Source organism: Oryctolagus cuniculus, chromosome 4 (assembly GCF_964237555.1).
Source record: "Oryctolagus cuniculus chromosome 4, mOryCun1.1, whole genome shotgun sequence".
NCBI classification, from domain to species: domain Eukaryota; kingdom Metazoa; phylum Chordata; class Mammalia; order Lagomorpha; family Leporidae; genus Oryctolagus; species Oryctolagus cuniculus.
Genome location: NC_091435.1, coordinates 76,774,011 through 76,801,366, shown reverse-complemented (window position 1 = coordinate 76,801,366; position 27,356 = coordinate 76,774,011). Strand labels below are relative to the sequence as shown.

General features: G+C 41.2%; 1 protein-coding gene across 1 annotated transcript; it reads left to right on the top strand.

Annotated features, from left to right (window-relative positions):
• The first annotated feature begins 178 nt into the window (after positions 1-178).
• LRRC58 (leucine rich repeat containing 58) lies at positions 179-26,005 on the top strand. The gene is made up of 4 exons (XM_002716657.5): positions 179-924; positions 14,775-14,903; positions 16,228-16,505; positions 20,215-26,005. The coding sequence occupies exons 1-4, from the start codon at positions 425-427 to the stop codon at positions 20,421-20,423; spliced, it is 1,116 nt and encodes a 371-aa protein (XP_002716703.1). The 5' UTR covers positions 179-424; the 3' UTR covers positions 20,424-26,005.
• The last annotated feature ends 1,351 nt before the right edge of the window (positions 26,006-27,356 follow it).

The window sequence follows — 27,356 nt, the reverse complement described above, 5'->3', positions numbered from 1 at the left end:
CACGGGGCGACCGAGTGGGCGGCGCGCCCATGACGCGCGGACCCATAGGCCAGATAACCAGTCTCCTGCGGCTGTTTACAGGGGCGGTCCTGGCGCCTGGGGGCAGGGCAGCAGCCTCCAGCCCCTATAAAGCCGAGCCGCCCGGGCCGGCCCCCAGCCAAAGGACAACGGAGCGGGCCCGGGACGGCTACCCCAGCGCCGCGCGCCCCCACGCCGCCCTCTCTGGCCGCCCGCGCCGTGCGCCACGTGAGGCGGAGCCCGCCCCCGAGCAGCGCGCGCACCGCGGCGCCTCGCGTCGCGTGACTCGGCCAGGGCGCGCGGGGTTAGCGGCCGCCCGCGCCACTTCCGACGCAGCCGTCGGTTCAGGTTCCGGGGCGCAGCGGCGCGCCAGGCCTGGGGATCGCCGCGCAGGGCGGTGGCCAGGATGGAGGAGGCCGGAGCGGGGGTGGCCACGAACGGGGAAGCAGAACTGAACTGGTCCCGCCTCAGCGTGTCTCTCGAGACGCTCGAGTCGGAGCTGGAGGCGCGGGGCGAGGAGCGGCGGGGCACGCGGGAGGCGCTGCTGCGGCTGCTGCTGCCCCACAACCGTCTGGTGTCGCTGCCGCGGGCGCTGGGCAGCGGCTTTCCGCACCTCCAGCTGCTGGACGTGAGCGGCAACGCGTTGACCGCGCTCGGGCCGGAGCTGCTGGCGCTGCGCGGCCTGCGCACGCTGCTGGCCAGGAACAACCGCCTCGGCGGGCCTGGTGCGTTGCCCAAGGGCCTGGCCCAGTCCCCGCTCCGCCACAGCCTCCAGGTGCTCAACCTCAGCGGCAACTGCTTCCAGGAGGTGCCCCCCTCGCTGCTGGAGCTGCGCGCGCTGCAGACCCTCAGCCTGGGCGGCAACCAGCTGCAGAGCATCCCTGCCGAGATCGAGAACTTGCAGAGGTGAGCGGGGGCCCTGCCAGGGGCCGGGTGAGGGTGGGGGCTAGGAGAGCCTGGGGCGGGGTCTGGGGACCCCGTGACCCCGAGCCTGGGCGCCCTGCGTTTGTCATTAACTCTTCTTCCAGGCTCTCTTTTACCTGTTGGGTGGTCAGTCAAGCCCGACCGGCCCAGCAAATTGCAGTAAAGGTATCCTAAGATTGCGTTTGCAACACCGTTTGCTTCTTGCTTTTGATCTAAGCAGATTTGCAAAGCAGTTTTTTTCTCTTCTTCCTTAGGTGTGGAGAGTGATCTGAACTGCTACTCCAGATGGTGTAAATCTTACTTGCTCAAAAGCCTCTCTACCTATAGGTCAAAGGACATGCCCCTTAGCATGACCTGACTTTCCATTGCATTGCCAATTCTCTCTTCCCTGTAGCAAGAGAAGCACTGTTCGTTTGTGGAGCTCAGTGAGCCATGCACGTTCCCAGCATATAGGGGAAGCTGCCCGCAGGCACCCGGTGGCACCTAGTGGGTACTAAATAAGTATGTATGGAATAGATGCATTGTCTCTGCATGTGCTGTTCTCTTTGCCTGGAATGAGTTTTTTTTTGCTTGGCAAACTCCTATTCATCTTTCAGAACCTGTCTCAAGGGTCACCTCCGTGATTTCCTCCTTTAATGCTCCCTGGACAACTATTCCCTAAAGTGTGCTTCTGTACCTCATTCATCCCACCATTACCTTTACCTTACTGAATATTATTCCTTGTCTTTGGAGGCTGCCTGCCTCAACCTTACTGGATTTTTCAGTTAATGGAAGGAGGCAGAGACGCAAAATAAGAAAAGTCGCCAAAAGGTGCCCCAAGCGGGAGAGGGAAATCCAGAGTGAAAACAGAAGGGTCTTCTGCTTTTAAAACATTTTCATACCCTTTCTTGAATTTTCAACAACAACAGGATCTTATCTCTGAATGAGACCTCAGAGTTAAGTGTAATGAGAAGACCATTGGCCTGGGAATAAGAACTCTTGGTGTCCCAGCCTTGGGCAAATCACTTAACATAGCCTACCATGGCTTCCTAATCTGCAAATGAGGCACTTGGACAAGATGTCCTTTTGTTCACCTTTCAGCAGATGCTGACGGAGTTGCTGGAGTTGCTACAGGTGTCGGGCACTGTCCCAGGTGCTGGGGGTGTGGTGGTGGACATGGTCTTCCCCTCATGGAGCTGACAAACCAGTGGAGAAGACGGACATTCAACAACTGACTATAAGCCTAATTATAATTACAATGGCTATAAGTTCTAGAAGACATGTAAGATGTCTTGAAACAAAATAGCAGGGAAACCTGACATATTTTGGTCCTTGAACAAGTGACATTTGAATTAAGCTTTTGAAGGAAGGCTAAGAATAACTGGGGGTGGCAGACATAGGGATCAGCCCTGTTGGAAGGAACTGCATATGTGAAAGCTCAGAGGCAAGAAGGAGAGTAGCCAAAAATCTGAAGGGTAGACATGGGACATACTAGGAAGTGATCGAGAGAGAAAGTGGCCAGTCAGGCCATGGTAGATCCTGAGGGAGGTGGTGAAGTTTGGATTTTATTTCAAGTGCACATGGAAGAGTTCTAAGCACCTGTGTCTTGTTGCTGTGCAAGACTGAAGTAGGGAGAGGGTGGTGAGATGAGAGACATTCGAGGCCATCCATTAGGGTGAGAGATGATGGCTTATGCCAGGATGATATCTGGAGAGATGGTAAGACAGAAAAGTGGGAGAGAGCTTTAGAGATAAAAGTGATAGGCCTTGGTTCCTTTGGATTTTAGTGTTAGGTGTTTCCAACCTTCTCAATTTGAATTTTCTCAATAGAAGAGGAACCCAGTGCAAGTGTTAGTTCCATGACATGGTTAAAAAGGTAGATAGGCAAATGATGCAGCAGGCTGTCATAGGTGCTCTAAATATATTTTTCCTGCCTTATTATTTTATAGGATATTATCTTTTTTGAAGTGATATGTATTTTTATTTATTTCTTATTACCAAGAAGCCTTCTATTTAAGGAATGCATTTCATATATACAGATTCAGGAACATTCTTCCCACCCTACCCTCCTGCCCACCCATGCTCCCGCCCTTCTTCCTCCTCCCTCTCCTATTCCCATTCTTATTTTTTACAAAGATCTATTTTCAGTTAACTTTATACTCCTAAGATTAACCCTACACTAAGTAAAGAGTTCAACAAATAGAATGAAAAAAAAAAAAAAGACATTGTTCCTCAACAGTTGAGACAAGGGCTATTCAAAATCATCTCATCTCAAAGTATCAATTTCACTTCTATAGATTACATTTTGGGTGCTCTATTAGTTACCACAGATCAGAGAGAATATAGAATATTCGTCTTTTTGGGACTGGCTTCTAAATATCCTTTTAATTCTCACAATGGTCTATGAGATGACATACACCCCTCCCCGCCTTTGAGAGGAAGAATTTGAGGCTCAGAGAAACAAAGTCACAAGATGGCAAATGTGTAGTAAGTGGTAGGACTAAATTTGGCCTCTGGAGTCTCTGACTGCAAGCCATGAATTTTCCACAGTGGCAGAGGAGGACTGGAGCCTGAATCTTTGAGTGACTGCTGTGCACTAAATGCAATCAGGGGCATTGATCACAGCATTGGTACGGCCTGCTTACCCCTGTTTTCTGAGCTGACAGCTGTGCACCTGTGTTTATTGATCATTGTGCCTTTGGCTCTAGGAATGTGGGATCTTTGCTATCAATTTTTTCATTTTTCAGCTTTATGCTCTTACTTTTTTTTAGTGATAAGAAACATTAGGAGTTTAGCCCATAAAGGGTCATGTAGAAATGTACTCCAAGAGATAGAAACAGCCTTGGTGATAGTCTGATTCAAACCCTGCCTCTGCACCCCTCCTTTTTATGGGTGATTGTTTCATCATTTATTATTGGTGACTTGCTTGAGGCCAGATAGCCACAGAGTTAGCTGATTCAATCCTCAAAGACTGCTAAATATTCACTACTAAAATACAGCATCAAAATTTCAAAATGTAGAAGTAGGGGTTCAGTTATTTAAACCATGGGGTAACTGTTCAAGAACTCCATCTTCTCGTAGAAGATACATGAGTTCTCTAAGCCTCATTGGTGGGAGTTCTGATGTGTAGTATACCATGTTCATTCTTAAACCGGGTCTAGTGTTTAGGCAAATAAGAAGCTACCTGTCCTCTTTAAGAGCCATTGTTGGGGGCTGGCACTGTGGCATAGTGGGTTAAAGCCATGGTCTACAGTGCCAGCATCCCATGTGGGTACTAGTTCAAGTCCTGGCTGCTCCACTTCTGATCCAGCTCTCTGCTAATGCACCTGGAAAAGCAGCAGGGGATGACCCAAGTCCTTGGGCCTCTGCACCCAAGTGGGAGACCTGGAAAAAGCTCCTGGTTTTTGGCTTGGTCCAGCTTGGTTGTTGCAGCCACTGGAAGAGTGAACCAGTGGATAGAAGATCTCTCTGTCTTGCCTCTTTCTCTGTAACTCTTGTCTTTCAAATAAATAAATCTATTTTTAAAAAGCAATTTTTAAAAGAATGAGTAATAGATAATACAGGAACACTGACCTTTTTCTCCTACCCTTCATTTTTCCAGGAAGGAATAACAGATAAATGTTCTTGGTTTAACTGATGTCATTGATCTCTGCAGATTTAGCAGGATGTCTTTAGTTGTGGGTTTGTTTTGCTTTTTTTTTGGGGGGGGGGACCTTGGTTTTTTAAAAATTTTTTATTTTTTTATTTACTTGAGAGGTAAGAGTTACAGACAGTGAGAGGAAGAGACAGAGAGTAAGGTCTTCCTTCTGTTGGTTCACTCCCCAAATAGCCGCAATGGCTGGAGCTGTGCCAATCCAAAACCAGAATCCAGGAGCTTCTTCCCGGTCTCCCATGCGGGTGCAGGGGCCCAAGCACTTGAGCCATCTTCTGCTTTCCCAGGCCACAGCAGAGAGCTGGATCGGAAGAGGAGCAGCCGGGATTCGAAACAGTGCCCATATGGGATGCCGGCACTTCAGGCAGAGGTTTAAACTACTATGCCAAGGCGCCGGCCCCTGGTACCTTGTTGATATTTTCCCGTAGTGGCAAAACCTTAAAAAAAAAAAAAAAAGAAAAAAGTTTCTGAAAGATTACTTTTGAGGTATATCACACATGTAGTTTTTAAAAATAATAAACTTCATATCTTCTGGAGTAAATTAGGTTTTCAGTGTGAACTATAATGTTCTGAATGTAGATTCTATCCATCGAACTGAGTTATTCTTCGGCAAATGTAGTAAATGCAACTGTTTGGTATATGGGAAAACTTGCTGTTTTATAATGCTAAAAATTGTTATAATTTGTATTTTGACCATTTCTTCCTCTGAATTCTTACTCTTCATTATTCTTAACTCAGATATTAATTGAGGAAGAGCTTAATAACTTATCACCCAATGAATAATAGACTTTATTCTTATCTATTTACTTATATATTTGGGAGGAAGACAGAGAACTCCCCATCTGCTGGTTCTCTCCCCAAATGCCTGCAACACTTGGGGCTGGGCTGGGACTGGACCAGAAGCCAGGAATTTAATCCAGGTCTCCTATGTGGGTATCAGAGACCCAATCGCTTGAGGCATCACATCTGTTACTTCCAGGGTTTGCACTGGTGGAAAGCTGGGGTCAGGGGTAGGAGCTGGGAATCAAACCCGGGCATTTCAATGTAAGAAAGAGTTATCTTAACCAGTGGGCTAAATGCTGCTTCAGTGATCAAGTTTTTATGAAAGAAAGGTAAGGCTGGTCTGTTCACACCAAACAGATAGGAAAGAAGTCATTCCATAAATGTAGTGAATGATTTTTCTGTATTTGTCAAACACCAAAAGAATAGAATTGTTCCAACCCTAATTAACAGAGGTGCAATGTTGGCAGATTACAGTTTTGCTTAAAATTCAACGATAGTTTCCTTCCTCCTTACAGAAAGTATGTTTGGAAATAGGAGCATATATTTTAGAAATCTCATTCTCACAAATCATTGAAAGATTTCAAGGCTCTAGAACTTTCGACATTACTTGAGTTTTAAATAAGTCTCAGAGTGTAACTTTAGTATTCTAGTTGTGTAATCTGGTTAGTGATACCCATCAATTGCAAAACAAGTCTTAGGGTACATAATTTCAAAATTGTGGACTTGCTTTTATGTTTTAGAACTTTGGATCTTTCTCTGCCAAAGTCATAGCTACTTTTTGGAATCCTTTCTGTCTGTGTGCTTTCTCTGCCCATTCCCATGGAGAGAAGACATTAAGTAGCAACTGACCACTAGAGACCAGTTTCTGTTCTTATGTCTCAGCAAGTTTAGACTGCTATACAAAATAATAAATTGGGTGATATATAAACAACAGGAATTTATTCTTAACAGTTCTAGAGGCTGGGAATTCAAGATAGGAGTACTGGTAGGTTCCATGTCTAATGAAGGCTTACTTCTCCCTGTATCCTCATATGACAGAGAGGAAGCAGGCTCTCAGGATTACTACAAAGACACGAATCTCATTCACGAGGGTCTATCCTTGTAATCTCATTTAATACTGGGCACCTTCCAAAGACCCCACTTTGTAATACCACATTAAGGGGTAAAGTTTTGATTTGAATTTTGTGAGGACATATATGTTGAGTCTATAACATTGGCCTAAGTACATAGAAAGGACACTCTTCCCTTCTTCACTTCAACTGTCATTGTTCCCCCAATAAACTATTTTGCAAGTTGTTTATCAGATCCTTTATTGAAACAACTTTCAAGTTTGTTAAACTTTTTCCCTCCAGTTAGTGTTCTTACTACCCTTTTTCTAGGATAGTTTCTGTGATTTAAATTCCAAATCATTCTATTCTATTCTATTCTATTCATTTTCATCATTGAAAAATAGGAACTTCTGAATAACTGAGCAGTAGCTTATTCCATCTTCAATAGGGTCAAAAAGCCTTGCCTAGGAACTTTTTTTCACCCAGTGTTTAAGCCCTTACATAGAGGAGAATTCATGCAGTCAGTTGATGCTTGCCACAAGGTAGTCTTTGAAAGAGAAAAGGTAATATATCAAAAGTAACATATCAAATTAAAGTTGTCTGCTTACTTTTTCTGTTAAGTCTAAGAAGAGAAATGCAGTGTTGAAAAGTTTGTGCATAATCAGAAATGGGAAAAATCTATTAACAAAAAGAAGAACTTCAGATTCAAGTTGGCTTTGTCAGTCACCATAAATCAAGGAAGGTTATGAAAAATAGAAGAAATGTAACACCTAAAAGAATTAATAACTGAGAAAATAACTGTTATAACAGTTCATAAAGGACTTTTCAAAGTATATTTCCTAACTTCAGAGAAGTTAAGGAAGGAAATTCATCAGTGAACCAACAATAGGAAGTTTTAAAACAGACATTCATGAAAGGCTCAATTAGAATTCCTAGAAATGAGAAAACATACAGCAGTCTCCCCTTACCTGACATTTCATTTTCTTTGGTTCCCATTCCCTGTGATCAGCTGCAGTCTAAAAATAGTAAATGTAAAATGCCAGGAATAAGAAATATCTAGGATTGAAATTCTGTCATACTGAGTAGTATGATGAAATCTTGTGCCATCCTGCTCCAACCCCCCAAGGTGGGAACTGTCCAGTGTGTACCCTGGATATACCCCACCCATCAGTCACTTAGTAGCCATGTTGGGATCAGACCAGCTGTCACACTATCCATGCTTGTGTTCAAGTAACTTATTTTATAATTACCTGAAAACACAAGAGCAGTGATGCTGCCAATTCAAATAAGCCAAAGTGAAATCAGTGTTTCCTTTAGGAGAGAATGTGGAAGTTCTCAACTTAATGAAAGAAAACAGTTATTGCAAATAGCTGTGTAAGAACAAATCCATAAAACTGTGAAGAAGGAAAAAAATTTTTGCTAGTTTTGCTGTCACACCTCAGATGCTGAAGTTATTGCCACAGTGCATGGTGAAAGCTTAGTTGTGGAAAAGGTATAAAATTACAGAGTTCAGTCCTGTGTGCAGTTTCAGGCAAGACTGGGTATCTTGGAACACATCTCCTGCTGATAAGGGAGGAGCTACTGAGATGATTTCACCAAAAGGGCTGATTGGTGGACTGAAATCATCTGAAGAGGGAATTCATAAGCTGAAAGCGCTTACCGAGGCGTCCTCCAGAATGCAGCACAAATGGGTAACTACAGAAGAGTTGAGATACGGAGGGTGCATTCTGACATTCAGACTGCTGAGAGCAATTCTAGAAAGAAAACAGAGACAATGAAATACAGTGTATGAAGTAAGTAATATTGGCTCAGATTTCCCACAATTAAAGAATGATTCTCTAGTCTGGTTATTTTGACAAATCATAGTATAGCTTTAGAATCGTAAAGCTAAGTAGAGAAAAATATGCTCAGCATTCCTAATGAGAACTGAGCAGATTATTGCATCTACGGAGGAAGAGTTGTACTAGTAAGATCATGAAGTAGCTAAAGAAAAGTGACTGCCAACCTAGAATTTTATGTCCAACTAAACTATTAGTAATAGCTGGGAGAGGGATAAAAAAAAAAAACAGACAAAGGACTCAAAGATGGACACTGATGACTGCTAGCTGAAAGAACCACTAAAGGGTATACTTCAAGGAAAATGAACTTTAAAAGAAATAGCAAGAAACAAGGTGCAGAAACAAAGGTGAACAAGTAAATTGGCAAAAACACATTGATAAGTCCGAATAGTTAGCTACTGGAAGTTATTTCCGGTCAATAAATTGCTAGAAAATCAAGGTAGAACTGATTGTAAAGATGATATGAAGAGAAGGACAGAGTGGATCATGGGTAAGTTTGAAAGTAAAAGAACACTCAAGCAAAATTGATGTGGGTAGCTGCTAGCAAAATAGAAATGCATGAACAGTTCAGAACAGTAGATGAGATGCAGACATTTGGCCCCACTGTTAAGATACCCACATCCCACATTGGGGTGCTTGGGTCCCAGTTCCAGCTCTGGCTTCTAATTCCAGCTTACTGCTGATGCAGACCCTGGAAGGCAGTAGTGATGACTCAAATATTTGAATTACTGCCACTCAAATGGGAGACATGGATTGAGTTCCTGACTCCCAGCTCTGGCCCAGCCCCAGCCAACTCAAGCATTTGGCAAGCAGGGACTTAAATAATTAAGCCATTACCTGCTGCCTCTCAGAATGTGCAGAAAGCTGCATCAGAAGCAGAGAAACCAGGACTGAAACCATACCCCCCAGTAAAGGATATGGGCGTCCCAAGTGCAGTCTAACTGCTGCACCAAATGCCACCTCCCAGTCCCAGTATTTATCCTGTTAAATGGTAGAATTGGGATTGAGGGGAATAAATAGCAAAAATAAAATTGGTAGGCAGTATTGAAAATCAGAGGAAACATTTCAGGGAAAATGGCCTAATTTAAAGGAACAAAGGAATGCTTTATATGAATTAAAGAACAGTTAAGATGTTTTTTTTTTTAACTTTTATTTAATGCATATAAATTTCCAAAGTACGACTTATGGATTACAATGGCTTCCCCCCCATACCATCCCTCCCACCCACAACCCTCCCCTTTCCCACTCCCTCTCCCCTTCCATTCACATCAAGATTCATTTTTGATTATCTTAATATACAGAAGATCAGCTTAGTATACATCAAGTATGGATTTCAACAGTTTGCTCCCACACAGAAACATAAAGTGAAAAATAATAGATGATTTTTTTTAAATGATGATGAAATCAGAGCAGACCTATTGTCATGTTTAATCCCAGTGAGAGTCAAGTTGGGAATTGATAATTTCCTTTTTTTTTTTTTTTTTTTTACAGAGGATCAGTTTAGTATGCATTAAGTAAGGATTTCAACAGTTTGCACCCCCATAGAAACACAAAGTGAAATATATTGTTTGAGTACTCGTTATAGCATTAAATCTCAATGTACAGCACATTAAGGATAGAGATCCTACATGAGGAGTAAGTGCACAGTGACTCCTGTTGTTGACTTTACCAATTGACACTCCTGTCTATGGCATCAGTAATCTCCCTATGCTCCAGTCATGAGTTTCCAAGGCTATGGAAGCCCTCTGAGTTCTCCGACTCTTATCTTGTTTAGACAAGGTCATAGTCAAAGTGGAGGTTCTCTCCTCCCTTCAGAGAAAGGTACCTCCTTCTTTGATGACCTGTTCTTTCCACTGGGATCTCACTCGCAGAGATCTTTTGCCAGAGTGTCTTGGCTTTCCATGCCTGAAATACTCTCATGAGCTTTTCAGCCAGCTCCGAATGCCTTTAGGGCTGATTCTGAGGCCAGAGTGCTATTTAGGACATCTGCCATTCTATGAGTCTGCTGAGTATCTCACTTCCCATGTTGGATCACTCTCCCCTTTATTTACTCCATCGGTTAGCGTTAGCAGGTACTAGACTTGTCTATGTGCTCCCTTTGACTCCCAGTCCCTCCACCATGACCAACTGTGAACTGAAACTGATCACCTGGAACAGTGAGATGGCATTGGTACATGCCACCTCGATGGGATTGAATTGGAATCCCCTGGTATGCTTCCAACTCCACCACTTGGGGCAAGTCAGCCTGAGTATGTCCCAAATTATACATCTCTTCCCTCTCCCATTCCCACTCCCATGTTCAACAGGGATCACATTTCAGTTAATTTTCAACACTTAAGAATAACTGTGCATCAATTACAGATCTAAACCAGTCATATTAAGTAGAACAGATAAAAAAACTACTAAGAGGGATAATGTTGTATTAAGTTGTTCATTAACAGTCAGGGCTATGCTGATCAAGCCACCGTTTCCCATAGTGTCCACCTCCAACAGGTTTCCCTCTTGGTGTTCAGTCAGTTGTCACCGATCAGGGAGAACATATGGTATTTGTCCCTTTGGGACTGGCTTATTTCACTCAGCATGATGTGTTCCAGATTCCTCCATTTTGTTGCAAATGACTGGATTTCATTGTTTCTTACTGCGGTATAGTATTCTAAAGAGTACATATCCCATAATTTCTTTATCCAGTCTATCATTGATGGGCATTTAGGTTGGTTCCAGGTCTTAGCTATTGTGAATTGAGCTGCAATAAACATTAGGGTGCAGACCTCTTTTTTGTTTGCCAATTTAAATTCCTTTGGGTAAATTCCAAGGAGTGGGATGGCTGGGTCGAACGGTAGGGTTATCTTCAGGTTTCTGAGGAATCTCCAGACTGACTTCCATAGTGGCTTGACCAGTTTGCATTCCCACCAACAGTGGGTTAGTGTCCCTTTTTCCCCACATCCTCGCCAGCATCTGTTGTTGGTAGATTTCTGCATGTGAGCCATTCTGATGTTTTAGTAGTTATGGGCTTGAATGTCTTTGTAATATAGCTTCTATTGAGTGAGAAGAGAGCAACAGTTGACGGAACTCTGAGGGAAGAAGAAAGACCATGATTATGGTAGGAGACTAACCAGCAACACAGGAAGGCAAAATAATAAGAGAAACTATAACAAAAATGAATTGCTCAGCTTACAAGCTTGATGCTAGTAGCTATACATCCTTTTAATACATTTAAAACATGAACAAACACAGACCTTGTTTATGCCACAAAGGAACAAAGTTATGCAGACTATGTATTGACAACAGAGCTCCCAACAAATTCATGAGAAAATGCTGAGTAACCCATGAGGAAAATGGGTAAGTGATGTGAACAGGCAGTTCTCTGAAGAAAACATGTGAAAAATGCTGACCTTCACTAATAACAATGAAAAACTGCATATTGAAAGAACAGAGTAATACTATTTGGGGGAGTGCTATATTATGGCACAGAGGATTTCTCCGCTTCCAATCCAGCTTTCTGCTAATGTGCAACCTGGGAGGCCACAGATGATGGCCCAGTACTTGGGTCCATGCCACGCAGTTAGGAGACTTGGATGATGGAGTTCCTGGCTTCTGATTTTACCTGGTCCAGTCTCAGTTATTGTGGGTATTTGGGAAGTGAACCAGTGCACAGAAGATCTCTCCCTTTTCCCCTCCTTTATCACTCTGTATTTTAAATTATGTATCTATTTATATTTTTAAAAGAATGATACCACCAAGTACCTAAAAAAATTAAAGTGGGTGATAATAGTAAGTTTTGACAAAGTTACAGGTTTAAGGAATGCTCTTAAATGCTAACTAGGAGTTGTACATAGCTTCAGTTCTTCACAGCAACTTGGCTTTATCTACTAAAATTACATATTGTACTCCAGAGGCTGCCACTTCAGAGGGCGCTTCCCCTGAACCCTAGATTTTAAAGCTATCCCAGGTAATATACTGTGGAATTTTGGGTAACAGTTTAATAAACTTTTTTTTTTTCACATGCAAAGATATTTTGAAAGTGATGGCTCTACTGAGTTAGCAGATTTAGCAGGAGGACCAAAGCAATATAGTCATGGAAAAGCTCTCTATATATGTGTGTATACATTTTATTTATTTGTATGTGGTGTAAGAGCTGAGTCTACAACTCCCTGCTAAACTATGTTAACTTATTGTTGGCAAGCAGGCTAATTACCTGTAACTTTTTTTAAAATTTTTTTTTATTTGACAGAGTTAGAGAGAGACAGAGAAAGGTCTTCCTTCCGTTGGTTCACCCCCAAAATGGCCACTATGGCCGGCGTGCTGCGCTGATCCAAAGCCAGGAGCCAGGTGCTTCCTCCTGGTCTCCCAGGTGGGTGCAGGCGCCCAAGCACTTGGGCCATCCTCCACTGCCTTCCTGGGCCACAGCAGAGAGATGAACTGGAAGAGGAGCAACCGAGATTAGAACCCGGGGCCCATATGGGATGCCAGCACCGCAGGCGGAGGTTTAACCAAGTGAGCCATGGCTCTGGTCCCCCTGTAACTTTTTTTAAAATGTTCTTGTTTGCATTTTTTAAAAAATATTTATTTATTTGAGAGGTAGAGTTACAGACAGAGAGGGAGAGACACTTTGCAACTGGCCACAATGGCGAGAGCTGGGCCAATCCGAAGCCAGGAACCAGGAGCTTCCTCCAGGTCTCCCACGTGGGTACAGGGATCCAAGCTCTTGGGCCATCTTCTTCTGCTTTCGCAGGCCATAGCAGAGAGCTGGATCAGAAGAGGAGCAGCTGGGACTAGAACCAGCACCATATAGGATGTCAGCACTGCAGGTGGAGGCTTAGCCCATTATGTCACCGCGTTGCCCCTCTTTGCCTTTTTTTTTTTTTTTTTTTTAGATTTTTAAAATTTATTTGAAAGGCAGTATTACAGAGAGAGAAGGAGAGATGGAGATCTTCTATCCACTGATTCACTCCCCAAATGGCCACAATGACTAGGGCTGGGCCAGGCCAAAGCCAGGAGCTAGGAGTTCCTTCCTGGTCTTCCCTGTGGGTGCCAGGGCCCAAGGACTTGGGCCATCTGCTACTGCTTTCCTAAGCACATTATCAAGGAGCTGGATCAGAAATGGAACAGTCGGGATTCAAACCAGTGTCTATATAGGATGCTGGCACTACAGACAGTGGCTTAACCTGCTGCACCAGTGCACCAGCCCCTACCTGTAACTTCAATTCTACAGTAGTGGCCAATTTCACATATGAGGGTGCTTCAGAAGTTTCATGAAAAATGAAATTAAAGGACAATGTATGTTTTCCATGAACCTTTTGAAGATCTCTTATAATTTATTTAGACAGCCTCTGAAAAATGCCTTTACTAAGAGCAAAGAAGAAATATAGAGCTCTCAGACGTGTTTTTCCATTTCCTGTCAGTGCATCGGAACCCAAGCATACCAGCATGGAATCCAGGATTCCTGTAATGTGTCCTTTCCAGTTTTGTACTGGATTCCTCAAGAATTGTCTGCTTCTGTTAAAAGGTGTATTCACTATCCATTAGAAGTTCTCTCCTCCAACCTGAAGTGTCCTCTCTTATTAACATGGGTTAAGGTCAACACCCAACTGTCTTTTCCAAGCAGTAATTCTGTGACCTTTTTTTCCTTCTCTTTTTTTGATTTCTGTATCATTTATTGATTCTTTCTCTTATTTTGGTAGTTTAGTCATGTGTATTGCTTATTTTTAGACTTTTTTTTTTTTTAGGTTTTGTAATTTATTCAGTGAGAGAAATACCCAGGAAAGTGAGGGCTTTATTTAAGAGAAGGAGGAGTTTAGAAACTTAAGTTGGGTCCATACCAAGAAGAGAACAGGCCAGGAGCCAGGTGCGAGAAATCCACTGGCCAGAACCTTGCGGTGCAAAGCGAGTTGTTAGAAGTAGCCACAGGTAGCATAGTGGGTGGGCAGGAAAGCAGAGAGAGACGGCCCAGAGATGCAAGATGACAAGGGAGGGGCCCAGCCCACTCTACACCTTTTATGGGCTTCTAAAAGGAGAGTGGTTACAAAATCTAATCAGCAGGTGGGCATACACAGGTGGGGGCATGGTTTTCCAGCTCATGAATCTAATTGATTTAATCCTATCTGCCTGCCTATATCATCCCCCTCTCAGAGATTCCAGACCTTAATCTTAAGGGATGCTGAAGGGTGTAGAATCATCATATCTTCTATGGCTGCTTCCTGCTGATCAAGAGTGTCGGCTGTGCCTGTCCTGGGTCCGGAGGCCCTCCCCATCTCATCTAACGAATTCTTTTCACAAGCTGTAGTGCTCTTGGGCACCACCAATAGCTGCTGGACTCATTTTATGTTTAACACTGACGTTGGTGTATTCTTCCTGCTTTGCTATAGAACAAGCTTCCTGAAGATTCCACTGTTTCTCTAGAGACTGGAAAAACCTAGTAAATCCTAAGCAAATGTTTGTTGAATGAATAGATGAAATGTGTTCATTGCAATAGACAATGAACTATCTTGTCCAACTTTATTTATTCATTTTGGTTTTCATTTATTTTTTTCAGTTTAGAATGTTTATATCTTGGAGGAAACTTCATCAAAGAAATCCCACCTGAATTAGCAAATTTGCCTTCTCTGAATTACTTGGTATTGTGTGACAACAAAATCCAAAGTGTGCCTCCTCAACTTTCACAGTGAGTAGTTTCAGACGATGTACATTCACACAGACATCCATGATTAGAAGTTATTATCCTGGATTCACTTGGTTTTTTTAAACATTTATTTTCTGAGAGGTGGGAGAGAGAGGGAGAGACAGAAAGGTCTTCCATCCTCTGGTTCACTCCCCAAATGGCTGCAGCTACTGGAACTAGACTGATCCAGAGTCAGGAGCTTCTTCCAGGTCTCCCACATGGGTGGAAGCATTTTTCACTGCTTTCCCCAGCCATAGGCAGAGAGTTGGATAGGAAGAGGAGCAGCCAGGACCCAAACTGGCACCCATATGGGATGCTGGTGCCATAGGTAGAGACAGCCTACCACGAAACAGTGCCCGCCCCTCCTGGATTTAATTTGTAAATGTAGAAAAGAGTTAGGTATTCTCAAGGTCAGTGATACATTATAATTACAGTTCTATGGTAAGCTGGGTTATTTATTTTTAATTTTACTTTCAAATGCCCCGATTCTTTCCTTGGAATATTTATTCAGCCTGTTTTCTATAACCAAAAAATAGAGTATCAGTTTGATGTAGATTTCCCTAGGTTTTGTGCAATTTTTCCCCTTTTTTTTTCAAAATATTTATTTATTTATTTATTTGAAAGGTGGTGTTACAGAGGCAGAGGCAGAGAGAGAAAGAGTCTTGCATCTGCTGGTTCACTCCCCAAATGGCTGCAATGGCTGGATCTATGCCTATCTGAAGCCAGGAGCCAGGAGCTTCTTTCAGGTCTCCCACATGGGTGCAGGGGCCCAAAGACTTGGGCCATCTTTCACTGCTTTCCCAGGCAATAGTAGAGAGCTGGATTGGAGTGGAGCAGCCAGGACTCAAACCGGTGGTGGCTTTACCCACTACGCCACAGTGCCAGCCCCAATTTTTTTTTTATTTTATAATTAATCAGAAGCACTTTTGTCTTAAAGGAGGCTTTATAATGTGAAAAATCTTCAGTTTTGTTATACCTGAAATCTTTGTTGTTTTTTAGTTCTCAGAATGATAAAGCATATCTCTCCAAAGTCTTTAAATTTGGCATTTACTTGTATATCAGCTAGCACATCAGAATAGTGTCAGTATTCGAAATTCTTTATGATTCCATGGGCTGCAGTCTTGCATGACATTTACAGATGTGTGCTCTGGACTAGTTTCAGTGCCTTTTAAGTTTACTTTCATTGACCTTACTCTTCATTTCTTGGTCTTATGGGGAAATCAAGCTCTGTACATCCATGCATACACACACATACATATATATGAACTTAGCTCCCTTGGTAGTATGTTGCTTACTGCCATTGATTTTTGAACTTTGTCCTTTCTAGGTTGCATTCACTTCGTTCCCTCAGTCTCCACAATAACTTGCTGACTTACCTGCCTCGAGAGATCCTAAACCTTATTCATTTGGAAGAATTGAGTTTACGAGGAAATCCATTGGTTGTTCGTTTTGTTAGAGATTTAACCTATGACCCTCCAACTCTCCTGGAATTAGCCGCACGGACCATTAAAATCCGAAATATTTCCTATACTCCCTATGATCTTCCTGGGAATCTTCTTAGGTACTTGAGTTCAGCCAGCAACTGTCCAAACCCAAAGTGTGGAGGTAAGTTAAGTTAGTGTTCCTGTTTCCTACCAAAACTGTTTAAAAATCTGATGATGTAAGTATTGCTTTAACTGAGTCTTCTTTCAGAGAAAGTGGCTCTGTTTCTGTTCCCTCATCCTTTAACCATTTTCTCCAAAAGTGACACATTTCAGCCTCTGTGGATTTCTTTTTGAATTCTTGTCACAGTATTTTAGAATACATATACAAGAAAAATAGCCACAAAGTCTCATCCTGTCCCAGAACTGTCACAGATAATAAAGGGAGATGGGAAAATGGGAGGAAACACAAAGGAAGCATAAACGGTCCTAATTGTGTGAAAAGAATCTGAAATGTTGGCCACCCTTCACATTTATTTTAAGAACATTTTCTTAGACTCACCGTTCTGTGTATTGGACATAACAGGGTCCAATTTATGATGTGTGAGAGTGGGCTGAGTGGGTGCCAGTTTCAGGATATACTTTAGAACTTTATATTCTTTTAAATCCATTTTTTCACAATATCTTGAGTTTGAGGCATTTGGGGAGTTAAACAAATTATTTACTTATTTATTTATTTATTTTTTAACAGGCAGAGTGGACAGTGAGAGAGAGAGACAGAGAGAAAGGTCTTCCTTTTGCCGTTGGTTCACCCTCCAATGGCCACCGCGCTGATCCGATGGCAGGAGCCAGGAGCCAGGTGCTTTTCCTGGTCTCCCATGGGGTGCAGGGCCCAAGCACCTGGGCCATCCTCCACTGCACTCCCTGGCCACAGCAGAGAGCTGGCCTGGAAGAGGGGCAACCGGGACAGAATCCGGCGCCCCAACCGGGACTAGAACCCGGTGTGCCGGCGCTGCTAGGTGGAGGATTAGCCTAGTGAGCCGCGGCACCGGCCTAAACAAGTTATATAATGTAAGGCAGAGTGAAAGAAGTATCCCAAGGAGTTCAAAATTCTGTTGACTATCTGCAGAGGGAGAAAATGTATTTAATTGGATTTGAAAAAGATGAGAAGATTGTTGCGGTTTGGGATAGATTTTGATAGGATCAGATTGACAACGGAAGCTTCTCGGGGAGATGACAAAGTAGAGCTACAACATATGGTGCAGAATGTTGGATGGGTGATAATTTGGCTCAAATGTATAGTTAAGTAGGTAATGGGAGACAAGAGTGAGTAGATAAATTGAGTCCAGCTTGTACAGGGCCTGAAGTGCCAAGGTGTATGGGTGAGAACTGGTGCTGATAACAACTCATGTTATTTTGGTTTCTTCATAAAAGACAACTTTGAAAGGGAAAGACCAGTTTGAAAGGGATAGAGAAAGGTTTTACTGTTGAAAGGTAAATGTAGGTAGTGAGAAAATGCTGCGTAATGACAGTCAAAACCAGATGAGATGTTTCCTGAGTCTTGTCTTGTCTTGAAACTGTTATAAGGTTAGAAGCGAAGAAAATTATTAAGTAAAAGATAAAGACACTTACGGGTTAAAAAAGAAAAAAGGCACTCCTCACCACCTGCTCTGGGAAGTGGAAGCTGGGCTGCTGTGCCTGCACGGGAGTGTGCAGCGTTTCTCTGCAGTCCTCTCCTGAGTGACTTTGACAGTGGCAGGAGAACAAGCCGGATGGCGTCTATGCCAGACTCTCAGGACAGATAGTCTAAATCTAATCTCTGCTTTTAATTCATCCTTTCCTGGAAAAAGACCACTGCAAGAATTTTCCTTTCTCTCATAAATGATTTCTTTTTCTTTTCTTTTCTTTTTTTTTTTTTTTTTTTTTTTTTTTTGACAGGCAGGGTGGACAGTGAGAGAGAGAGACAGAGAGAAAGGTCTTCCTCTGCCGTTGGTTCACCCTCCAGTGGCTGCCACGTACTGCGCTGATCCGATGGCAGGAGCCAGGTACTTCTCCTGGTCTCCCATGGGGTGCAGGGCCCAAGCACCTGGGCCATCCTCCACTGCACTCCCTGGCCACAGCAGAGAGCTGGCCTGGAAGAGGGGCAACCGGGACAGAATCCGGCGCCCCGACCAGGACTAGAACCCAGTGTGCTGGCGCCGCAAGGCGGAGGATTAGCCTAGTGAGCCGCGGCGCCGGCCGTCTCATAAATGATTTCTTTATTGTACTGATATATCTTAGGAACAAAAATGCTTTTTTTTTAAAGATTTATTTTATTTATTTGAGAGAGTTACAGAGAGAGGTAGAGACAGAGAGAGGTCTTCCATCTGCTGGTTCACTCCCCAGATAGTCACAACAGCTGGAGCTGCGCCGATCCGAAGCCAGGAGCCAGGAGCTTCTTCCAGGTCTCCCACGCGGGTGCAGGGGCCAAGGACTTGGGCCATCTTCTTCTGCTATCCCAGGCCAAGCAGAGAGCTGGATCGGAAGAGGAGCAGCCAAGACAAGAACCGGCGCCCATATGGGATGCCGGCATTTCAGGCCAGGGCTTTAACCCGTTGCACCACAGTGCTGGCCCCCAAAAATGCTTTAAAAGTTACCAGTTTAAAATTTTAGAGAATACATAGAATGAACCATCAGAGACATTTTCATTAAATGAGAGTAATGTATTTTGTAAGATGTTTTCTCTTTGTGTAGGCTGAGATCTTACAGATGACTAGCTAGTATTACGCTGTTGAAGCTCACAGTAACTCCACAGTTATTTCTTCCATCTGTTTTTTGGAAGCCTACACATTTTAGGATATTTACTATCAGTCTATTGAGTGACCATTTTATTGAATTTATTTTCTTCCCTAATTTGTTCAAAGTAATGTAGCAGGAATTTTCCCTTTCAAACCAAGAGTTAATACCAGGATCAGAAAACTACGAGGTTAATTGAGAAGGATCGGTGGCTGCATTGGGGTTGGGGAGAATAGAAATCGCTGTTTCTCCTTTGCTTGGACCACCTCGTTGTTTTGGTCCTTTGCGTGATAAACACACAGAAATTGGGAAACGTAGTTAGAATATAAAGGTTGAAATTCCTCTCCAGAGAGACGACAGGACCCGGAGTTCTAGATGGAGGTATTTCAGAGATGCGCGGTACCTTCACAACCAGCTGGGACCAGGCGCACAGCAGCTGCCCTTTCCCTTAGCGGAGGGCCGCGGTTCTGGGATCAGGAGAGTTGAATACTAGTTTCTGTCTGGCTGACAGTATGTAATTTTGTGAAAGTCAAGGGACATGATGTGTGAAACAGCTTTGAAGCCTGTAGATTTAGAGCCTCAGGAAATTAAGAGGAATTTTGTTTGTTTCAAGTTTTCTTTCCCGCTGTGCAAGAGCCGGAGAATTAAGAACCATCTCTTTTCTGCAGATTTTGTGTAGAATAATTCCTTGCAATAGTATTAAAAGAGTTTATGTTTTTATTTTGTTTTATTTTAGTTTCCTGACTGTAGGGTGGTACCAAAGGGGTGCCTTGGGGGAAGAAGGGAGGGTACTTTAGGTATCCTATGATCTCTGTCAGCCACTGCTCCCACCCCCGTCACCCAGAGAACAGAAGCCAAGTAAACAGTGTGCTTTCTGTTCCAGCTCCCTTTAAGATAAATCCCCTTGACCTTTTCTTTGCAGCCTTTTCTTTGTAGCAAAATTGCTACCCCACGATCTTCCAATTTTTGTGTACTCAGCTATGGGAACAACTACTGCTTCTGCTTAAGATTCACAAGGGGGAACACTCTATGTGACATTTCTCCACAGTGATGGAGAAAGGCCTGACAAACTGTGGCTCTTTGCTTTGTAATGATTACCTTGCATTCCTTCTCTCTAGGAGTCTACTTTGACTGCTGTGTCAGACAAATTAAGTTTGTGGACTTCTGCGGGAAATACCGCCTCCCACTGATGCACTACTTGTGTTCGCCAGAATGCTCGTCCCCTTGCAGTTCTGCCTCTCACAGCTCCACGTCCCAGAGCGAGTCCGACTCAGAGGATGAAGCTGGCGTCGCTGCACACAGGATGCAGAAAGTTCTTCTTGGCTGAAAGGGGGAGCGGCGTGGTGTGAAACGCAGGACACTGACGAAAGGCGGGGAGAAAAACTGGAGCTGGAAGTCCACTGGAACCCTTTCCTTCATCCTGAGTGTCTGTGACAGAGGCGGGCATGTTGTGAAAGAGTCTGGGTGTCGTCTGCATATTCAGCAGGAACAAGTCCATTCCATGGATGGATTCTTGGGATGTAATTCCCTGTGAATGGCAGTTCCAAATCTGGCTGGTTACAGTTTTGACTCGAGTTTTGAATGACCCAGGCAGAATGGTACATTCTGCAGAGCATTGCTAACCTAAGCCGTGAATTCTATAAATTGTTGCAGTAGAGATGAAGAAATTATCGGCTATTAGAGTTCCCCTGGGGTTTAGCTTGAACACCATACCACAAACAGGATTCACCCTCTTATTTTGCCCATAGGTATAGAGTACAGAGCTGTTCAGATAAGCTCAGAGATAGTTACATAGGACTGAAACCTTTTGACCAACCAACTCGTGAAGTAAGGAATAGAACTTCTAAACGGGCTGTTAAAATTCTTCAGTGCTTCTCTGTTGTTCTGTGTGATTGTTACTAGTCTTATGTAATTCAGCAGTGACTTTTATAGTGCCTTAATCCCAGCAAGAGTATTAGCAGTTTCTTCAAGAAATAATGCCAGAGCAACCTGTACCCTGACATACTATGCAAGACACTGTACTATATGCTTTAACAGAATACGTAAACTGTGTTTAGCAGCTAAGCTCATAGCCAGCTTAACTTCATTTTTGTTTGTTTAAGCTTGCAGTGCCCCCTTTTAAGCATTCTGCTTTTACATTTAATGGAAGGCCACAGTCTTGACAATGTGTTCATTGTAATATAGAAGATTTTGACAGAAAAATTTAGAAGAGATGTGAGCTAGGAAAACTGCTTTATGTATTGCATTAAATAAGTGGGGAAAAGATTTAACAGTCAAATATTACTCCTTTGTCTCACATACTGAACTATAGCTGTCTTTAAAAGAAAAACTAATATATCTAGAAAAATAAGACAAGCCAAATACATTTGGGAGCAGAAGCCGTTTTGTGTTTAGACACAGTAGAACAGTTTCCAAAACTAGCTTAGTCATGGAATGAAAATAAAGTACTTGTAAAACAGAAAAAAATATTAACTATATCATACCCTTAAAGTATAGCAGAAAAATAGTTCTACAGATTAGTTTTAGAAATTAAAGGTTTACTAACTAGTTTAATACTCAGTAAAATTGAATAATAGTATAACTATAAGTTGGAATTATAAAATACACAAGCTTTCTAGTAGTCATTAAGTAGCCAGCTTGCAATAACACGATGGTTGTTGGTAAATGTTAAATACACAGGTCAGATGTGCACCAGAACATCAGATAATCTCTTTTCTGATGACTGTGCACATCATTTCTTAAAAGCAGATTGTTGTATAATAATGATATATACTTAGGTTGTATTCACACATGTTACTTTTTAGAACATATAGTGTAGAGTAATTCAGGGTTTATGTGTTTATTTGTATGTTCATTCATGAAACATCATGAAAGTTTCATGAACTGCGGTTATGAAACGCTGCTATAGTGAATCCCTTCACCTTTACCCTGTTACAATGTAGGAAGATTCTTTTTTCCTGTTGATTTAGAATTTTCTGAATATGTCTATAAGAAGTCTAGACTGTTTCTAGTGCCTAGCAAAGTAGTTCATGAAAGTAAGTCTTTGCTTACTTCTTCCCCATGTGAGCTGCAACAACCTGCACACTGCACAATTTATGAAAAGTAAAGATGACTTAGGCATGCTTAAGTGGTTAACCTAAATTTTTTGTAAGTAAGTGACTTAAAAATATATATTACATTTTCACAAAACATGAATGTATTTGTAGTAAAATACTCAAATTGAAGACCAAATTTTTCTGACTTAATTGCCTCTACTAATTGCTTTTCGGATGATTACCAGCTTGGCCTAAGTAGCAGCTTAAATAATGTTCAAAGAGTTGATCAATGTAAAATAAATGAGTAGATATGTAAATGCAGCACTTACATGCCCTTCCCAGCTTCCTAGAAAGAAGAGGGATTACTTAATCTTTTACAGATGAAAGTAAGCCTGCCAGAAACAGTTTCTAGTCTTTGCCATTATAATTTAGATATATACCATAGTGTTCTCTCAACAAAATATTTGTTGTTTTTTAATATGTCTAGTTGAAAAATCTATGATCAGTGTGTACCTACCAATCTTTAAGTTTTAGTGAAATTTACATTGTACTTTAATTTTGTCTTTTTAAAATCTTTGGTCTTTTACAAGAGCTGCTAATAATTTCTAAGGTTGTTTCTTTACTGTCTTTTTTCATAATTGATGATTATAGGAATTAATGAGAAGATGAGATCCAAGGGTCCAGATCTTTTAGAAACTAGATGATCAGCTGCCAAGTCAGCTAGCTATGTGTTTAAAATGATAGACTGTCTTTTTAGTTGCTTAGTCACGTTTGTGTTTAACCATAAATAATAAACTTTCATTGTTTTTTTTAACAAATTCACAAAATCAGCAGTCTGATTTTCAAAATGAAAAAAGGTTTTGATGTGGCTACAGTTGGACAATTGATGCCCAAAGTTTCTGTGGCTAAAATTACTCAAAGATTAATGTACTCAGAATGGTAATATTTGAAATTCAAATAGATATATTATACATTCTTAGTAATCCTTATTCCTGGCATCTAGTTCTGTCAGCATTATCAGAATGATTTTGACAGATAACCCTAAGATTTTAGGAAGTAGGAAGATTAGCTAGTGTGTTATTTTGATTCCATGGTGCTGAGGATTGGCTGATGCAATAAGCAGCTGTCAGAGTTCTCAGTCTTCCCTGCGTCTGAGTAGTAGTGATAAAACCAAAAATATTATTTTACTGAAGGTGTCTTATTCCAGAATTCTTGCTATTTAGAACTAAATTGTCCACCTTTAAAGCAAACACTTGCATTGTATACTGTGCCTTAACCTTGAGAGATTTTGTGTTGGTGTAAAGGAAGATGAAAGGTTTTCCACAGTGGTCCAGTGTAAGCAGCAGACCTGTACAGCCAGACTTTGTTAAATAGCAAGTGCGAACAAAAGATGAGTAGGAAAAGGCTGATTGTTAGAGTAGTCATCGAAATAAGTTTTTAAAAACAACAAAAAGGAATAGAAGAATCCCCAGATACCCAGACTTATTCCTGAGTCAACCTTGAAGTAATAGTGAAATGTTTTACAATTAAGTTATTAGCTAGCTGATTGATTGCCATCCAAAAGCCTGTCACTAAATTTTATTTGGAGACAAATTTATGTGGAGATAGTCCACATCTCTGTAGTTAAGAGCCAACAGATAATAGGATTTTCATACAGCCAACCTTGGTCTTCCCAAAGGGAGAAAGGAATACCTCATATACCTGGAATTTGCGGTCCAGCAAGTAGACTTGGTTAATGTTCACCTGTTGCTGTGTAAAAAAGAAAAAAAAATACACTAAACAAATGATACAAATAAATTTTTTCTTTTAAAGCATTTTAGTAGTAGCTATTAATATAAAAACTGATGGTTATTATTCCTAAATCTTTACAAGACTCCTTGTAGAAAAAACTTTAGAGTGTGTACATAAAACGCTAAGTTGCATTTAGTTAAAAATACTAATTTTTACCTGAACGATCCCCCATCTTCCCATCTAAAAGTCACGATTTTATTGTGTCATTATAAATACTAGTCTGCATTTAGCCCAAATAATGAGCTTTTAAGTTGTGCTGGGCATTTAACAATGGTAAAGGCTATTATGTAGGTTTTTAGCCCCATAACCTGTAATACATAGTTCTAATTCCATCTGTATTGAAAAAAAGTTCTTGACCTTCATTATCCCTAATATAAACACTATAACCTGTATAAACATGAGTTTAATAGTATGCAATTTTGTATTTTCATTGTAATCATGATTAAAATAACGTTGTCTTTAGTTGCAGTCACAATCTACGTGCCTTAAATCCTCTTCTCTAGACCCAAAGTTTGTGGAACTGTATCACTGAGTAACTTGTTTGTGCCTCATGGCCTTGTACATTTGACTTGAGGGATACTGTGATCCTGAGAGATCATTTTCCCTAAAACTGGGGCCTCGTGTGTTGGAGTCAAAGATGTCCCACTGGAGGGGGAAACTCTATCAAGTGTATTGTTAGAGGAGGTCAAAGCCATAAGGATCAGGGTACCCTGAAATGAAATCAGTGAAAAGACATATTCTCTTATAAATTAGTCTATTTTAAAAATTTATATGATGCCATCAAAGGCTGATGACAGTTCCTGACGAACTTCATATTAATAGTATCATGTGAAGATACTAGGGAGGCCTTGTATATTTTGCCACTGGTTTTCTTTGTAATATAAGCTGAAAGGCAGGTATGTTTTAGTATTTGTCCATGTAAATATCTCCATTTGTTTTCTGTTTAGCCTTGGTCTATATTTGCTAAGATTTAATGTAAACAATAACCCAATGACAACCATTACACATTATTGAACACTCACAGGGTAATACTGATTTGGGTGCTACTAGACTTTTACCTAGCATTGGTCAGTCTCAGTCTTGTAAGGGACAGTATTCAATCTAGTAAATATTAAAATCTATTAGTTTAATGAAGTTTATTTATATACTGTCTTACCAAAAGCCATGGTGAAGAGACCATCTGCATTCATTAGAACTTAACTTTGTTCCTTTGGTTGTGAAGAATTTGGATAAAAATGTCTTATTCTGAATTCCAGCTATTGGGAGAAATGGGATAAAATTCACGTTGCTGTTGCTGATATTGCAAACACATTATTAAATACATTAATTCTGTCTACAACTGTTGTTTAAGAGACTTTTTATACTAAGTTATCTGGTTAACATTGATGTGTTGTGAGAAAGATATTAACCTCAATGGTCACACTACAGCATGTACCTATAGCTGAGGTTTGTTGCATTCCTGAGCCCACTTTGTATTCATGAAAAACAAAAAACATGATGGTAGAAAATTTTAGGATAACGAATAAATAGGGTTTGGGACTTCAAAGAATCAACAAAGAATACTGAAAATATATTGACACTTTGGTCAGATTACTTTTTATGATCTGATTTCTTCATTTTCTGTATTTGAGATCCTATGAATTTATATCTGTATACATAGATAATTAAAAATAGCAAAAAATTAATTCAGCATGATTCAGAAATTAAATTTTATTTTCAGGATACAATAGCTTATTGTACCAAATTGATATATAATAGTAAATGCTCAAAATATAATAAGCTACTTCAATTCTAGTACCTCCTTTCCCTATATTCTTTCCCTGGACTTGGAGAAGAATGTGATCGTATTATTTAACTAACAATATGTATGACTTATGCCTTTTCAAACATTGTGCCTTATTAAAAGTTTTCTTGAAAGCCAATTTTATATTTTGGAAAAGGAACAGTATTTCAATATTAATTGACAAGCATTTCCTTTTAAAGAAATCTAAAATCCTTATAATGTTTGTATTTACCTGATTACTTGTTATATCATTGCTTATCTGTTTATTGAATTTATTCAATACAAGAATTTGTACATTAAGCATGTATTAGTGTTTACTCTCTGTGCTAGATGCAAGGGATAAAAGATGAGGTAGACCAGACCCCTCTCTGCTAGTGCTCCTGTATATACAGTCTCCACACAATAAGGGATGCCTACTGTAGTAAGGTGGTGAGGTCATCTTGCCAAGGCCAGTTACTTCATGCATGTAATTGAGAATCCTGCAGTCTTAATCCCGAGTAATACAGTACTAACTGAGCACAGTGATACTACGACACTTCACACTGTCATTCTCTACTGCCGTTTGGTGACCTTAGGACACTTGAATCTGGTTTCCAGAGTATGTGGTTGGTTATGAGTTGGGGTAAATGGGTTGGGTATGAAGGATATATTCTTTGAAAAATAGCTCGTTTCAAATTTGCTGAGAAAAAGCTCCGAATTTCCCTGTTAGTATATAAGAAGACTTCTTAGTGAAGATAGGACCAGAAAATTGAGGAGCAAGAGAAACAACAGAGCATAACTGATCTCTCTTCATTTTCAAAGGATGAAACTACTCCAGCCCACACAATTCTCTTTAGAATTAGTGCTACAAGGAAATTTTATTCAGTGATTTGCCTGTCTCACTGAAGATACCAAATAGAAGGCTGGAACATTTTACGGGATGTCTGAGATTAGGGCATGCCCCATCCATCACACTGGTCACTACCAGCTTTGTGAGTAATTCATCAGCATTCACTAGAGTGTTAGAAGAATCCTTTGAAGTCTGAAATTGATGTACATGTTTGAGAAATGGAAAAAATTCAAAAACAAGCTTGACCAAGACTCCAGATGACAATCTTTATCTCAGGCCTCTGGATTCTCACTTCAACATTGTTTCCCTTATATAAGTAATGACAGGAAATCAATAAGCATATCAATACTCTTACTGTATAGTTATTATATAGTTGTTAAGTGGTATATTGAGCCTACCAGCATTGAGGTGATGCTGGCTGCACTATATCTCAGTGTGCCCAGAGTTTAAGACCAGGTGGGAGACCTTGGGTAAGAACAGATATCTGGGTAACTCTACAAAGAACACTCAAGAGCCCACCTTTTTAATTTTCATGACACTATTGAGGAAGTACTAGATTTGGTAAAGCTTGTTAGTATGGCTAGTCAAAGCCTTCCCCTTTCTCCTGATTTGAAATCAGTCAGGAAATTGTCATAGATCTGAGAAGTCCAGATGTCAGCTTTATCATCAGGATTCAACTTATATTCCTCCATTAAATTGACTGTAACCAACCACAAACACATGCTTCCTACATAGCATTCTCCCAGGCACACAGAACACAACACTTTGGGTGAGTAAATGCAAAGGAGAATAGGTCAAATCTTAAACCCTTTAGTGATGGCC